This window comes from Colletotrichum siamense (genome assembly GCF_013390195.1).
Source record: "Colletotrichum siamense strain Cg363 chromosome Unknown KSG_Cg363_contig04, whole genome shotgun sequence".
Lineage (NCBI taxonomy): Eukaryota > Fungi > Ascomycota > Sordariomycetes > Glomerellales > Glomerellaceae > Colletotrichum > Colletotrichum siamense.
The window spans coordinates 6,223,016-6,239,251 of NW_023501017.1; the positions used below are offsets into that span (position 1 = coordinate 6,223,016).

General features: G+C 54.9%; 5 protein-coding genes across 5 annotated transcripts; 2 read left to right on the forward strand and 3 right to left on the reverse strand.

Moving 5' to 3' along the window:
• Positions 1–2,714: 2,714 nt before the first annotated feature.
• CGCS363_v007612 (uncharacterized protein) lies at positions 2,715–4,219 on the reverse strand (the record flags this gene model as incomplete). Its single annotated transcript, XM_036639461.1, has 2 exons — positions 2,715–3,329; positions 4,154–4,219. 2 exons carry the CDS (start codon positions 4,217–4,219, stop codon positions 2,715–2,717), a joined length of 681 nt encoding a protein of 226 aa, XP_036496059.1.
• Positions 4,220–5,567: 1,348 nt separating this feature from the next.
• On the reverse strand, positions 5,568–7,155 carry CBH-1-2 (Exoglucanase 1; the record flags this gene model as incomplete). The annotated part of the gene is made up of 5 exons (XM_036639462.1): positions 5,568–5,624; positions 5,720–6,089; positions 6,147–6,357; positions 6,406–6,630; positions 6,690–7,155. The coding sequence occupies 5 exons, from the start codon at positions 7,153–7,155 to the stop codon at positions 5,568–5,570; spliced, it is 1,329 nt and encodes a 442-aa protein (XP_036496060.1).
• A 2,754-nt stretch (positions 7,156–9,909) lies between these two features.
• CGCS363_v007614 (putative uncharacterized oxidoreductase) lies at positions 9,910–10,984 on the forward strand (the record flags this gene model as incomplete). Its single annotated transcript, XM_036639463.1, has 2 exons — positions 9,910–10,493; positions 10,546–10,984. The coding sequence occupies 2 exons, from the start codon at positions 9,910–9,912 to the stop codon at positions 10,982–10,984; spliced, it is 1,023 nt and encodes a 340-aa protein (XP_036496064.1).
• Positions 10,985–11,397: 413 nt separating this feature from the next.
• Positions 11,398–13,871, forward strand: TBS1 (putative transcriptional regulatory protein TBS1; the record flags this gene model as incomplete). Its single annotated transcript, XM_036639464.1, has 2 exons — positions 11,398–12,809; positions 12,863–13,871. 2 exons carry the CDS (start codon positions 11,398–11,400, stop codon positions 13,869–13,871), a joined length of 2,421 nt encoding a protein of 806 aa, XP_036496065.1.
• Positions 13,872–14,151: 280 nt separating this feature from the next.
• On the reverse strand, positions 14,152–16,137 carry CGCS363_v007616 (putative indole-3-pyruvate monooxygenase YUCCA8; the record flags this gene model as incomplete). Its single annotated transcript, XM_036639465.1, has 4 exons — positions 14,152–14,280; positions 14,329–15,324; positions 15,377–15,483; positions 15,543–16,137. 4 exons carry the CDS (start codon positions 16,135–16,137, stop codon positions 14,152–14,154), a joined length of 1,827 nt encoding a protein of 608 aa, XP_036496063.1.
• Positions 16,138–16,236: the final 99 nt, after the last annotated feature.

Sequence of the window (16,236 nt, forward strand, 5' to 3'; positions counted from 1 at the left end):
ACAATGTTTCGGGGGCAGTGAATGCCACCAGCACACCAAGATAGAGAGTTTGGACCTGAACTGTGTAGGACCATCTATTTAAAGATCCGCTCCTTATGATGGGAGACTTGTGTCAATGTCCGGCTGCTGCTGACCAGTGCCCAGCGCTTGGAGGCAGCATATCTCAGATCTGCTGAACAGAGCCAACGCTGAACTGCCCTGATCGTTTCGTCTACCGGATGCTCCCTAGCCCCGGAAGCCGATGTGCCCCTATGCCTAGCAATTGCTGCTTCGTTCAGACAACCAAGAGGGCGTGCATTCTCATCTCACAGGCGACGACTAAACACCGCAATGGACGATAAAATCGAGCACCATCAAGTCAGCTGGAAATTCTTCCAAGAACAAAATCCGCCAGCAAGTCTACATCACGCGAGAATGCAAGTGGTCACCGCATTTGTAACCACAAGAAGAATCCTGCACATATTTTAGCTGTCTGTGCCTCAACGTGCCATAACCAATGAGCCAGTCCTACAAGCGCCGTTCGAGTTCACAGAATATATGTTGAGCCGCGCTCAAACGCATTTTATCGGCCTGCAAGGAGGCCAAATCCAGGTTGGGTTACACTGAGGAGAGTGATGTCCGTGGTGATGTGAGATGCGTTCACCGTTGCTACCAGCAGAAATCCGCAGCAAAATCTCACGGCTTTCTCAAGTTTCTTGACGCCAGAGCTGCTGTGGGTCTGTGAAGCCGAGGGTGATGCCACTGTTGTCAGCCCTGCTGGAGGTCCGATATTAACTGGCTTCACAATGCTCCTGCCTGCTCCCCGTTCCAAGTCTGCCCGGAAGACATTATCGAGATTGCCGTTGATGTGATCAGACATGCTATATACTGAACCACGAATCTCAGGTGACGCCTTGTTCATATCGTTCCTGCTAGTGGAAGGGAAAATACATTGCCCAAAAATACAGGGCCATGCTAATTAGTCGGCTTTCCGCCATAATTTGGGAAAGGTTGACCTCAAAGTCTCGTCACACGAACGAAACAACATGTGGAAGAAATGGTTATTGATGTAAAAATACGAAACGCGAAAGTGTTCGAGTATTCAAGAGATAGCGGCAAGAATTGAGCTGCCATGTACCTTGTGCCTGCGATCGGTGGTTGACTGTCCGTCCTGCTACAGGGAGGCCGCACAGTAGCCATACTTAAAGCCGGCTGGTATTGCGATCGTATTCCTCTTTTCTCGGGTCAGCAGGCATAGCCTCCTGATGCGTTTTTGGTGGTTGCTTATAAGATCTGCGGGTATGCTCCGCATAATCAATTGCGTGGCCGTCAACTATTTCCTTCATTTTGCCACTATTGCGGACGCGACACGATGTACACCAGCCAGCGTGACTCAGTGTGTTGCGGTCGGACCATCATGTATGAGTTCTTGATGGTTCCCAACACGATGATTTCAGAATCAGGTTGCCCAGCTCAACCCCAACGCCGCTACGGCCCCTCACGAGGCCCAGATCCCCAAACGACGGCACCATGAAGCTGATTGGCACATCCTCCAACATGCTCTCGTCTAGCTGTAGCCCCTCAAATGACGATTTCGCCACCTCCGGTATTTGAACCCCCTTGTCCGACGCCATCGCCAATAACCCATGTAGCAAGAACAATGTGAATGGAATTTCCTCTACACGATCCCGTATCAATCGGCAAGTCCGCGCAAACGTATCGTGGGCTTTTGGGTGATTGAGCAACATTACCAAAGTAACAGAGGCGTTGAATAAGATGTGGACGATGATACTCGAGCTGTCTCTCTTGGAGAATGCGCGTTCTTTTTCTTCGATGTCCCTGATGCCCCTCTCACAGTGCGCCAACAGGTGTTCGACGACATATCCATCGTTTGGGAGATGCAGTTCCGGCTTGAGAGGCCGCAGAATTGCGAAAACCACTTGGTCTTCGTAGGCTCTTCCGTGCACGTCAGCTCGCTGGGAAGGCAGCTAAACCACCACAGTAAGGGGCTCTCACCTTAAATAAGAAGCTGGAGAGGAATAATCTTCATCTAGTCGTATCTTTCGGGACACCGATTCGCGCCACAGTCGCAAGTTCCCGAAGAGCTCCATCCGCTTCTGAATATCCTCCTTGGAACCTGTGTTCATTACATAGGCGTTGTACTCCATTACATTATTAAAGATCGCGGACAGATCACATGTCGCAGTCCGGAGTCTGACGTCTCGGTGGCCATTATCTGCCGATTCCGGCATGTTTTCGGAGGTTTCGTCGAGAATTTCTTGCGGTATCGAGGGTTTTGGTAGAAGGGACGGACGAAGGTAGGCAAAGGCGAACATGCTGCGGTTGCAAAATCGTCAGCCAATCCAATATGATGAACTATCACGAGAAGCATTGCCGATGCCAACCTTTCGAAGCAGTACATCCCCCACAAGGCCTTCGACATGATCTTTCGATCTCGCATCTCTACCGTCACGTCTACCTCGACCGCCAGAAGGGTGTTAAACATGTCTCCTGCGCAGAGCTGATGCATTCTCGAAGCACAATCTGCTCCCATAGCCGCTGACGATAGGTGCATAAGCAGCAGGGCTTGCGCGGTGGCTAAGGACGTCCTTCCAGCTTCACGATGTAGATGTCTTTGGGCTTCGTCGAAAAAGAGGGATTGCATGTCGCGTCCGATTTGTAGTCCGAATTCTTTTGCTCGTTTCGAAGAATGCTTCACAGGAAATCAGTTAACGTTAGAACACGCTGCCACTAGGGATTTTCTTGATAGATTGAACTGAAGCGCCAGAACGTACGCTTCTCAAGGCGCATATCGCATTTACGAGGACTGGAGAGCAGTATCGAGCTGTCTCCGGTGAACATGATCGCATATCCTCGAGGAATGCTTCTTGTTCCACGAATGCGAGAAAGAAAGTCGCATCCAACAAGAAGAAACTAGTGATCAGGTCAGAGACAACATCATCGTTCGCCAGAGTTGTCCATGGTCGTGCGGGGACTACCAGAAGCCTCGTATGCGAATCCTCATTTTCTGCACTTCTCAGCTTGGGGTCGACTAGGTCAGCGCCCTCACCCACTTGTCGTCTCTGTAGAAGCAAATCGGCAGTCCGCACGGCGTTAAGGACCTCCAGCGCATTACCCGACGCTCGAAGTCTCCTGAAGATCTCCCTGGCTTCCTCGTCCGGTCGCAAGTAGAGGAAGCGTAGGAGCTCGTGCAGGTCCTCGTTTTCGCGTTCGAGTTCTTCCTTGCGCTTGCGTATCGAGACGATTCGCGTCGTGTCGGGTTCCGTGTCCCATATGCACTCGATGTTGGTCTGAGAACAGCGGTAGCATTTTGGTCGGAGTCCGGAGCACTACACAAGATCACAGTCAGTGCCACGTCGTTCCGGGTTGAGACACGGTAGTCTTTTAGGGTGCTGCTGGGGTCGGAAGAAATAGTTAGAAGTTGCGTTGTTTTCACCCCACATGTTGGGAATATTTGCCCAGTTGTTGCTGATGTGGCTGCTAGCTCGGGAAGACCTGGTACGACCCCTGAGTCAAACGAACCAAGGTCCGCCAGGCTACTGGCCCGAGACGGCCTTGTGATCATGCGCATCGGGGTCGTGGATGAGATCTACATGAGAAGGAAATTTCATAATGTTACCTTAACCTTCTTCTTCCTGCATTCCAGACAAGCCGCTGGAACTTGACTCCGAGGAGGTTTGGCTACAGGTTCACAAGAGGTTCTGGCTGTTCCTGCAATGGACCTGGCGTCGGCAACTGCAGGTAAAAGCCGTCTCAGTCCTGTCCACTGGGTCCCTGTTTGGTCCTCGGGACCTCGGCGCACGGGGCCTGTACCAGAGTCCATCTGGGTTCTGAAAGATGACACAAAGCCTCCACGGAGGTTCTGGCTGCTTGCTTGGGCTCTCAAAGATGCCGAGAAGAAGATTTGAGGTCGTTGGTTCGTGGCGGGAGAAACCGTTGGGGTAGGTAGGCCACAAACAAACTCCCTGTGGCCAGTCCCGCACACTTGATCGTGGCTAGTCCTCGCTGGCCACTAAACAGAGGGAAGTACATAGTCTCCAAAAGAGAGGACAACGACATCAAGAGCGGACTATACGTAAGCCGGAAGTGGGATATCGATTGAGGCAAAGAAACAGCAATACACTTGGTATGCGCTAATGCTTTCGTAACATACAGCTGGGTCTGGCCAGGCTAGGAGCACCCGGGGGGCACAATCAAGATCGGTCTCGTCGTGCCACATCCTGTGGCATATGCCTACACAGTGTATTCCGGGACACTGCAGCGTAGTTTGTGGCCGGGGTAACTATGGCCTAAGCATGGATATGGCTTCGTTCGCCGGAGAGTGAAAGGCAACGAGAAGAGGGAGGGACTTTCGTCTATTACCAATAATAATTTTAGGTCATGGTCGCAACTTCCTGGGCGCTTTTCCGAGGACTTTCGCGGACTAGCCTGGGTTTCATTGCGTTTCTGTAGGTATCTTTACACACTTCCGGGCCTCCGTGGTTTCCCTAGCATTCATTCGCCACGGAGCCACGAGCGGGATGTCCAATCTCTTGCGCCACACTGCGCGGCCATCCAAGATACCAACTTGCGGGAACGTGAGCCAAAGCGTATAGCCCCCTAATTATTCCGCACGACGACCAGGGACGGCACACTGGCAACTGCCATTTCCTGCTTCACGCACACAGCTATCCGTACTGTGCGGCACCCAGGAACACCACAGGGGTTGGTTCATGGAGCTGCCCACGCGAGCCCGAGTATACTGCTTAGTACAACACACACCCTCAAAGAATGTAAGCGTAGCACTTCGACCCTATAAGTGCATATCACGGGCCTAGGTAGGTTTGGTGACGAATAGGGGGTCTACCCTGCCTAATTCCATGCGGGGTATCTATCTTATGAAGCAATTTGCGGGTATGGAGGGTAGCGAACATGTACACAAGGAGGCGTCGGCCGTAATATACGTAGCTGCAAGGTACCCCGAAAGCCATCCTTTCAAGATCCCATGGTGCGAAGCCTCAGTCAGCAATGCCGAAGGCTCCGTCTGTGATAACCGTAGTACGTCACCGGAGGGGCTCCGGTGTGCCTGATTGGTGAGTCCGACATGCCCTATTGACTGGCCAGCGGGAATAGTCCCGCTGCGCTTTCCTATTGGATGCCAAGACTCCTCTCACTCAACGCCACGGAGGAGGCTCTCGCGCACAACGACATTCTTGGGCGTCTAATATCACCTCAACATGCACGACATGGTTTCATGCAGAGACGAGCGCGCGCCGGGTCAATGTCAATTGCTAAGTCGTGGCTCCACTGACCCAAGTTGAGTTACCTTCGCGGCCAACGGAAACCAATAGCAACATCTGTCAAGGTGGCTGATGTCATGCCACACGAGCAAAGGTGCATGACAACCCATCGACACCCCTTGCTTGGAAACGAGCGTCAAATATTTGGATATGTAACAACTTGAACAAATATATGCAACTTTCGAAATGAAAACCTCGGTTTCCGTCACCAACATAACGCCTCGCTACACCCGCGTTTTTCTCAAGCCCAATCGCCCCAAAACAGCAGCGAGACGAACGCCATCACGCTTATTTGACGGTGGAGCCGATGGGGCCGAAGCGGATGTTGGAGTAGGTAACGGTAGCCTGCGAACACGGACTGTCAGAATCGATTTGGCCGGGAGGCGGTTTCAACCAAGTTTCCTTCCTCCAGAAAGGGGGTGAGAGAAGACGAGACTTACGCTGGCAAGGCTGTTTTCGACATCGGCGGGAACACCGGAGGTCGTGGGGCAGTCGCCTCTGGCCGCACCGGGCTGGCCGGCCTTCTCGGGAGGGTAGACGGAGTCGAGCCAGAGCATGTTGGCGTAGTGGTCGTCCCAGATGGACATGACCAGCACCCACTTGCCGCTGAAGGCGGAGTTCATCTGGGAGAAGCCTCCAACCTCGGAGAAGCGGTCGCGGTCGCCAAAGGCCTTCATTTGGTTAGTGCAGAACTCGGGGGTCACGGCGTTGCCAGTGACGCCGCTGATGGCGGATTGAGGCATCTCAATCTTCTTGCCGTTCTGGACGAAGTACTGGGCAACTTTGTTGTTGGAGAACTGGGTGACGACGCTTGGGAATGTTTAGTATGTGAATGTCTTTCTTTTGTGTGTCATGATTGATACTTACGTGAACTTCTGGGAGGTGTTAACGGTCTTGCCCTTGCCGTAGAAGTTGGTGACGCCCATGCGGTACGGGTTGAAGTCGCAGCCGTTGGCATCGCAGTCGCCAGCGAAGCGGTCCTCGGAGTAGGTGCCACCGCAGCCACTCTTCTCGCAGACGTGGTACGCGTTATTCTTGCACGCGTGGGGGGTGACAGCGAAGGAGTGGGCGTTGGACTCTGCGCGTGGTTAGCACCCATCATATTGTTCTGCTCGAGGAAGCATACCCCAGACGTCCATCTCAGCACAGCAGCCACCATACGGACCGACACCAGCGTTGGCATCGTTGGAAGAGGGAACCCAGCCCTCGATGTTGGCCTTGCCACCGACGAACTTGAGGTCGCGAGCGCACTGGGCGTCGCAGTATCCAGTACCATACTTGGCACCGGCCTTGTTGGTGGAGTACTTGGCCATGCCACCGTCTTCGTCCATCTGGACGAAGTAGAGGGCACCTAGGCATCGTATCAGCATCTATACCTACATTTTGGGTGTGACAGTCCTCTCGACGTACCATTCAGGCCACACTCTAGCTGGGAAAGATCGACGTCGAACGCCAGCTCGTTGCCGGTGAGGGTGAACATCTCGTACTTGGTGGCGCTGTTCATGAGGTACAGACGCGAGCCGATGTTCTTGCCGTACGCGTGCTGCGTGACGAACTTGAGACTGAGGGCGTTGCCGGAGGTCGTGGCGCCATAGGTTCCGGAGTAGTCGGCACCCTCGAGGGCGCACTTGGACGCGCAGTCGGTGGCGGTGCTGCACTTGTCGGTCCACTTGTTGCCGTCGTAGCAGTTGGCGCCCGAGCTGTCGTGAAGCCAGCGCCAGTTGGAGTCGATGACGACCTCACCGTTCTGGTTGGTGCAGCTGGAGCTGGTGCACTTCTGCCAGGTCAGCTTGGGGTGAGTTTCGGTCTGCTGGGTGCCGGCCTGCTGCGCGGAGACAGCGGTGATGGCCGCGAGGAGGACAGAGAGGGAACGCATCTTGTGATGTTGCGAAAGAAGAGAGAGTAAATGGTTGAGGACGAGGTCAGCGGTAGATTTTCTTGACGTCGAGGACTGTTGATGGCCTCTTATATTCCCCTCTGGTAAGTGGTAGATCTTGGCACATTATAAGCCAAGGAGGTCCAGACTCCGAAAGAGATGATCTTCCCCAGTCGCCGAAAGCTCTCCTTCGTGGAAGTGAGGGTATCATGACACGGGAATCCACAGTACTTCCACGGAGGGGTCCATCCGTCGGATACAACGAGTTCAGATCCGACAAGATAGTACCACGCGGAGTTGGCCTTGATCCCAAAAGGAAAGGCGTCAGGCACCAAGGGACCGAAACCCGGGACGACCATCACGAGGATGGTAAGAAGTTCACCAATCCGGGATGGCAATTTAAGCATCCTTTGATTCGGGCAACTGAGAGGTGCGGGGGAGGCAAAGTGTGGCTACAGAGGAAAAGGTATGAGGTGGTATCGACTGACGATAGGGGACTGGGTGGGCGGAACCGACAGCCGTATGTGATGGTGTATATCTGATGATACTAAGAGGACTAACTAACTTCATTCACCTAGACATTTTGAACCCAGTCATGCTTTCGGTCTCGACCTCCCATATCATTGCCTGCGACAATTACTCTTGTCGGACACATAGAAGCTTTCAGGATAGACTCGAGGGCGCAGTCTTGCTGGTGCCCTTTTGATCTGCGTCGAGATAGAGAGCCTCAGGGGCTAAGCTTTGCTGATACTGGGGTTCTCAATGCCAATAACGATCAAGCCTCTGTTGCCAAGTGTCTGGGCATGTGTATATCGTTCCCACGGCTTCGCTCAAATAAGCCCAGCGTTCCGTCGCTGGAAGCCCATACCAGCTAGGCTCATGGATTGCTCAGGTGGCAGGGGTAAGGTTTCGGAAATCGCGGAGGGTATCAACAGAGAGCGCTTACGGACAGGTACGTTGTGTACCCCCTGGCTAACACTTTCGGCTGCGCGATTTCACTAAAAGGGCTCATTGTCTATTGTCACCCTGCTTATAGGTTTATGAGGCGGATTTCGGTCTTATACAGGGAGTCCTAGTTTCGTCGTTCATAACGCCAACGTGGTTTTTGGGTCGAAGATATGTAAGGCGTGATCGAAGAAATCGTTCCTGCATGGTGGTATCTTTCGGTGTCGCTGGAGATGCTCACGAAACGTCTCCTTCGCCTATCTAACGACCTCGACAATTCTAGGTTTGCCTCGTCTAAACGCCGAAGGGGGTGAGGTTGTCATGTGGCTTCAGCCTTAATTAGGTGTGGTTACGGATGCTACCCTGATCTGGGGTAATTCCCCTAGGAAGCCGGCAAATTGATTTAGTCTCGGCTGACCACGAATGATTCCACCACACATGGACGGCACACTCCTTCTGACAGAAGGTAAGCTGAGGCGAACCACTCACGTCGACGGCGCAAAGGTGGGGTAACAGGGGGCGGCTGGAGGATATATGAACTCGATCCAACCTTGGTCTTGCCCATTGGTAAACCCGATATTGAGTTGTACGAAGTGGCCCAACCGTGAGCTGAGAGAAGAGGACAGCCGGTTGCGACTTGCCAATGTCGGACTGGTTTGTTGAGGGAATGCCGTAGGAGGCCTTTTGTGGGAGCCCGATTGCTACGTCGAGACGATTTGGGAACGAGAAATCGGAGCGACAGATGCCGCTTGTTTGAAGAGAACATTGATGACACAGGACGGTAGAAGGAGAACATTCAGGATCAATATTTTGAATATGGAAGTTTCAATTAGCTGTATCATGGACGATGGCAGTGTCTTAGTCCTCATTGAGCCTCAAATGACGGCATCTTGGGGGCTTTTGGGCAATCGATTCGACTGCAGTAGTGGATAGTCTATCTAGCGGAGCAGCAAAGTCTGGGGTTTGTTCGCTGGAACGGTCCATGGCCAGGTAAAAACTTCGGCATTCAGCCATATCAAAAGGGGAGGCAGCACGGAGAGGAGGGCCGACAATATAATAGCCGAGTATTGTTGCTGCTAAGCGAGGGTCACCAAGGGTCATGAGACTTGCGTTGAGAAACGTCGGAATGGACCAGGAAAAATCGCCCCAATCAGAAAAACTGGTGCCTACATCACTGCTCATTCATCAAAGCCATGAGGCGGGATGTCCCGAGACAATACTGGCTGACGCTGCCGGCGTTGTTTGTAACGGGCAGGCCGGCGGTAGCCCGGCAACCCGGGTCTAGCATTGGACTCACCCCAACACGGCCGCTGCGGAGTCCAACAGCTCGGCGTCGGATGTCAGCACTACCAGTAGACTTGCTCCAGTTCTTACACCCGTGCGGCCTTCAACGGCGCAAAGACGAAAGCACGCGGGGCCGCCATTTCGGCCGAGGCCCCGGTTCACAGTGTTCAGCTCGAGGCACGCCGCCGAGATCTGATTGGCGCCCTCGGAAGGGTGCAGCGATGATTATTATTCATCTGCAGGCGACCGACGCCTCATACACCGGGCGTCAAGTCTTACGTCTTACGAGCGATGTCCATTTCGGCGGGTTTTCGGGGGGTTAGTCTCGTAATCTTCATCGCGAACTACTGCACGCCTCGGTGCTAGTCTCTGATCTGCACGGGTATCTCACGCGAGATCTTGTGAAAGGCCACAGCGTCACATCGTATAAGATCGTGGGCTCGCATCGTGGACAGCGTTTTGGCACATAATCTGCCATAGCAGACCGTTGCATCCTCTCAACCAGCTAGGTTGTCGACAGTCACCATGTCCAAGGGTATCGTTCTTTTGACTGGCCTCAATGGCTTCATCGCCGCGCGAGCCGCGGAGGCCTTCTTACAAGCAGGCTACTCCATTCGCGGGACCGTAAGAGCCAGAGCCTCAGCCAAGGCCGTTGTGGACGCGCTGTCCCAGTATGGCGCCGACAAGCTGGAAGTGATTGAGGTGCCCGACATCGCGGCAGCAGGTGCCTTTGACGAGGCAGTAAAGGGCGTCCATGGCATCGTGCATCTCGCGCAGCCAGCGACATTCGATATCCCTGATCCTGCGCCCATCATGGCGCTCGTCAAGGGATCGACGATTGGTATTCTCGAGTCGGCGTCCAAGTCACCTTCCGTCAAGAGCGTGATCTTGTTGTCATCGGCTGGCGCCGTCGGCTCCAACAAAGAAGGCCCATACATCTTCACGGAGAAGGACTGGAACGACGCTGCGGTCGAGGCATTTGAGCAGCTCGGAGCCAAGACCCCGGGCGCGTTCATCTACCTGGCCAGCAAGGTGATTGGCGAGAGAGAATTCTGGAAGTTCCGGGAGGAGAGGAAGCCCTCATTCACGATGACGGCTCTGAACCCTGTGTAAGTCCAAGCCCAGCCGATGCAAGCACGTCTGCTGACAGCAACAACGTAGCTACGTGACTGGACCCCCTCTCACACCCCCGGAGACGCCTGAAAAGATTGTGGATTCCGCGCGGTACGTCTGGCGCATCATGTCGGGCGCAGAGATTATTGATCCGCCGTACGGGTACGGCTGGTACGTGGATGTTCGCGACGTTGCCAAGTTGATTCTCTTTGCCGTGGAGAGGGCTGATGAAGCGGACGGGGAGAGATACATCTCGTCGACATGCTGGGGACCTCCACAGGCGGCAGCGGACATTCTCCGTCCAGCGTACCCCAGGCTCCCCATCAAGGAGGGCAAGCCGGGCGAGGGATATCTGCCGGGATTCAAGGCGCCTGGGCCGCTAGATTTTGACGGGTCCAAGGCGCTGAAGGCGGTCGGCCAGGGCTTTGTTCCGTACGACCAGTCGCTGCTGGACATGGCCAAGATGATTGAGCATCTGTTTGAGTGATGTGGTTGTTGTAGAGGAAAGTGAAGAGAGGTGTTTCTGTAAAGCGTCCGTAGATTTACTCCTAATACTTTGAGGAAAGAACGAACTGCTTCAGTGTTCCTTCCCTCACTGTGCTGCCCATCCGGGTGTCAGAACCAAAGTGGAGCCACCGACAGGGCTCCACCGAGGCTAGACCGAAAGAGGTCGGCAGAATTCGATGTTTGATTAGTCATGACCCTTCCCTCACCGCCTCTGCCCTCGCGTCGACTCGTCGCATCCCCTCGCCTTGCCCGCCCACAGTGAATGGACCTCTGCAGACAGCAAACCCGCCCTCCCGAGCCGGAGCTTCTCCGACAATCACCCATCCATCACCCACGCACGCAGACCAGTCCGATAAGATCCAAGGGGGCCATCGCGGGTCTCTTGTCCTCGTCATGTCCTCGACAAACGACCAGCCACAGTCACCGCCCTCGCCGTCGCAACTCGAAGCCCCCGCATCTCCGACTGCAGCTCAACAGGCTCAAGCCCAGGCTCAGGCCACGGCTCATGCCTACGCCAGCAATGGCCTTCAGGTCCTCCAAGCAGCTTCCGACGCTGCTGCTGCCGCTGCTCTTCAAAATGTCCAGCAACACCTGAGTTCTGCTGTCGCTGTTGCCGACGGCGAGCAGCAGGACCAGCAAGCCGTCGACCAGCAGCTGTCCATGACCTCGGGTTCAGATCACCATCAACAGGTGCAGCAGCAACAGCAACAGCAGCAACCTCAGACGCCGTCTCAGACACACCCTCCCCAGCTTCAACAGACACCCCAGACCGTCACGACCACCGCTCCAGGGCCCTCTCCCTCCCCCATCGCAGCCGATGCCTCCCTCGGTACCGTCCCCCAAGGCGCTGTTCCGGGCTTCCCTGGCTTCGCCCCGATGCCACCCTTGCCCGGCTCGATGCCTGCTCTACCCCGCGATCCCACAGTCAACCCGAAGTTGACGCGCCTACGACGAGCATGTGACATGTGCTCCCAGCGCAAGGTCAAGTGCGACGAGGCGGGCCCACCGTGTAGGCCATGCCGGGAGTTGAACGTCGACTGCACTTTCAATCGCGAGCTGAAGAGACGTGGACCCCCAAACAAGCACGCCGAAGCCGCTCGAGCTGCTCGAAGGCAGCGTCTCGAGCCCGGCAACACCATTCCTGCATACGGCCCCGCGAACCCGACACCGTCTCCGCATAATGCTGCGCAAGCTCTGGTCTCGATAGCAGAGGGACCCGCTCGTCTCGACGCCGAAGCCATTGCCCCGATGCCTATACTCGAGCTGTTGGTCGACGACTTCTTCACCTACATCCACCCCCTCGCGCCGTTTCCGCACGAACCGACATTCCGGCACTCCTTTGCGAATCGAGAAGACCGGACAAACCCAGAGTTCCTTGGCCTGCTGGCTTCCATGATTGGAGCTCTCGTGGCCTCGTTCCCTCGAAGCGCTAGACAGCACCTCAAGACCCAACACAGCACGCACCTGTTCCCTCGAGCAATTGTCATGATTGAAAAGTGTCGCGACATTGCGCTAGATACCAGAGGCGCACGGTGGGCCGTGAAGCAGCCAAAGACGTTGGATGATGCGGCCACCAGCTACTTCCTGGGCTTGGCTGCGGGGTACACCTTCGAGGTCAACCGCTTCCGCTACTTCACTTCGGAGTGCCTGGCCCTGATTCGAGAGCTGGGCTTCCACCGCCCAAAGCACCCCGGCGAGCTTCCTACGTTTGGCAACGACAATTGCTCTCCCGACCCGCTGCCATTCCACCACATCAAGGATCAAATTGGAAAGCGCATCTTCTGGTGTCTTTTGTTGGGTGTGAGGTGAGATAGAAACCGTCTGTTGCAACACATGATTCCAGTACTGACTGCTGCAGGTCCTTCTCGCAGCTTGGAGCATCTCATGCCGACCTCGTCATAGCTCCATCAACGCCTGGCTTGCCGTACCCAGCTCTGCCCGAGAATGTTGACGACCTGTACATCATGGCGAATGAGATTGTTTTCCCCTCAGAAGACACTGTCACCCTGCTCACGGGTTATCGCTTCGCCATTGAGATCTATACGACCATGAACGCCATCGTGAGCGTGGAGCTTGTTTACGGAATGAACACGCTTCCATGGTCTGATCAGAGGCCGATCCTGCGAGATGCTCTGGTGGCTGCCAAGGAAATCATCGATCGGCTGCCCACGGAGCTCCAGCTCAGCGCATCGCACGACCAATCTAGTGGCTTTGGTGCTCTCGATGATGCCGACCTTCAATACGTGCCTCCCGCATATCCAAACAGCCAGCCTCCAAATGACGTCCGGAATGTGATTAAGAACCAGCCGCAGCGTCGTCGTCAGCTCCAGTACGAGATTCAGAAGGCTAATATCTACATTTCTCAACTGGCAACAAGGTCATTCTATGTGGAGCTGTACTTCAACCTACGCGACGTACATCTAGCTGACCCAAACAAAGAAACGCAAAATGGCGAATCTGCTGAAGAGAAGGCAGCAAAAGAAGCAGAGGACTCCGCAGTCTTTGAGCTTATGACAGCTGAGCGTGAGCTGATTGTGCAGAACCTCCTTCACGTCCTTGGTTCGATTTCACAGCGCAACCTCGAGCCCAATGGCGGCTCTCTTATCAACAAAATCCGGCAGGTCGCCTCGACACTGCTGAACGATGCACCCGAGAGGAAGGGGCCAGTTGCTATGAATTCTGAGGAGGCGCTTATGCGATTGATCGATGTCCTTCTAAAGCTGGAAGGGACAGGCCCCAGTGGCAGTAATATGGCTGGGGAGAACATGACGCCGCAGGATGAGGAAGAGGAAATGCGGAATTGGGCCCACCTCCGCGATTACCAGCAGCGATTTGCTGCTCACGGAGGGTTTGCCGGAAACCTTTGATTATGGAAGGAATTCCAAGTTAGGCACGGAGCGAGAGTCATAACTGTTCGGCTCGCAGGAAGGCGATGCGCCTATATAATATCGTGCGGCAGGTATATGAAGTACCTGACAAGTCAGAAAATCAGGGTCGATGATTCCCTTGGAATTGGGCGAAGCATAGTCACTTGTAGCAAGTATTATGTCATAATATTGATGGCTCTTAAGTCTAATCGCCCAACATCCTCGTTACAACTGCCAGAAGGCTTCCCGCCATCTTCAAACAAGCCGTCCGTGTCGTCTCTCATGTCTGGGAATACAAACCTTCCTCTAGAGCCTTGATCTGCAGCGCCAACAAGCGGGAGTACGAACGGCACAACGCAAGATTGCCACCCATATACCAGAATCCAGGATGCCCACTGCTTCGCCAGATCTGTCTGCGTTAGTATCATGCCAATCTTGGGGCTTGGTGAAGACTCACCGAGTTGATCTCTCCCTGCTCGTCCAGGTCCCAGCACTCCTTGAGGCGACCGGCTACCTTGTTCCCGAATACCTTGCGCGCGGTAGACTTCATGCCGTCGTATCCAGTCGCAAGTACAACAATGTCGGCATCCAGGGTCGTCCCATCCGCCAGAGCCAGTCCGTTTGGCGTGAACTTCTCGATACCCTTGGGGCTATGGCGGACTTTGACTTTACCGTCAACAATGAGCTCGCTGCATCCCACGTTGATGTAGTACCCTCCGCCCCGCTCAATGTACTTGCGATAGATCCCGCTACCATTAGGCCCGAAGTCGAGCTTGAAGCCAGCCTTGGTCAACCCATCCAGAATCTCGCGATCCACGTCCGCAATAGCCTTGGTCCCGTGAACACTCAGCGCGAAGCCCACCGGCGTCGGTATGCTCTGGGCGACAATGTCCGCATCTTCCGTCGGGGGTCCGCCTTCCTCGTACATGCCCTTGTGCATGACGAAGATGCCCTTGTTGGCGGTGATGACGTACGACCCGCCGCGCTGTACCATCGTCACACTTCCAGCGCCGTTCTCGTAGAAGTTTTGGCAGATATCGTGACTCGAATTGCCAGAACCGACGACGAGGACTTTCTTCGAAGCGAGGTCGGAGACAGTGGAGGCGTCCTGGTGCTGGCTTCCGTGATATACCGTGCCCTTGAACGCGGACTGGTTCGGGAACGTCGGCGTGATGGGGTCGCCGGCCTGGCCTGTGGCGAGGACGATGTGGCGCGGGTGCAAGGTGCGGGTGCTCCCGTCGCCGCGGCGGAGGGTGACCGTCCAGCTCTTAGACTGGTCGTCGTAGGACGATTCGGCGATTTCGGTGGAGGTCCAGACGTTGAGTTCCATCATTGTTGCGTAGGACTCGAGCCAGTCGGCTAGCTTGTCTTTGGGCATAAACATGGGCCAGTTGGATGGGAAGGGGATGAAGGGAAGGTGACAGTATTGGATCGGATCGTGGGTCATGAGCGTCTGATAGGTGTTAGATGCCGGCAGAGTTGATCTTGGAGATTATCTGGCTTACCCTATATCGTTTGCGCCAACTGTCGCCTACACGCTCGTTGCGGTCGATCATGAGGGTTGAGACTCCAAGATGTCGGAGTCGGACGCCAATGTTGATTCCAGCATGGCCTATGCAAGTCGACATCAGCGATGGCCCCAACTCACTGTTGGCTTCAACGTCCACTCACCGGCGCCAATGACCAGTACAGCAGGGTCTTCATCAAGGAACTCCCTCTCCCTATCCCGCCTCTCCTTCCAATTCCCACCCTTGGGGTCAACCTTCCCCGTCGGCCTATTGATCCCGGCTTTCTCCTCGATATTCTTCAGCTCTTGAAGGGTGAAGTTGATCATGTACGCCTTCCACACATTATCCTCCTCTTCGACCAGTCGCACGACTCCCTTCCCACGGCCGACATCGTTCTCAAAATCAAACATGCTGTCCACCCAGTGAACCCCCGGGGCGACAGTTCTGAAGGCCGGGGCAAAGGCACCCGTCTCGCGGGGCTCGATGTTCCGTAGACCTGTCTGTCGGAGGTTCTCTTGGAAGTACTCGCTTATCCTGTGAAGGCCCTGAATGGTGCGGAAGTCCCAGGAGAGGCTGAGAAAGTCACGGATCCACGCATCGCTGCGGAAAAGCGACGGGAACTCGGCGAGGTCGCCATTGGTCAGCAGCCGATTGAACTTGTCTACCCACCCTGCGATCACTTCCCGCGCGTACTCGGGCGTCTTGGAGAAGGGCTCCCGGAAGGTGGGAAGTTTGATCGAGTGCTGTATCTTGGTCATTTCGGCACGCAACTTGATGAAGATATCCAGGTAATTGTGATGTTGGAGTGATGTTTGGAGAAGTTGGGGTCAGAAGCGGGGAGCCGCGGCCGGCTCCGG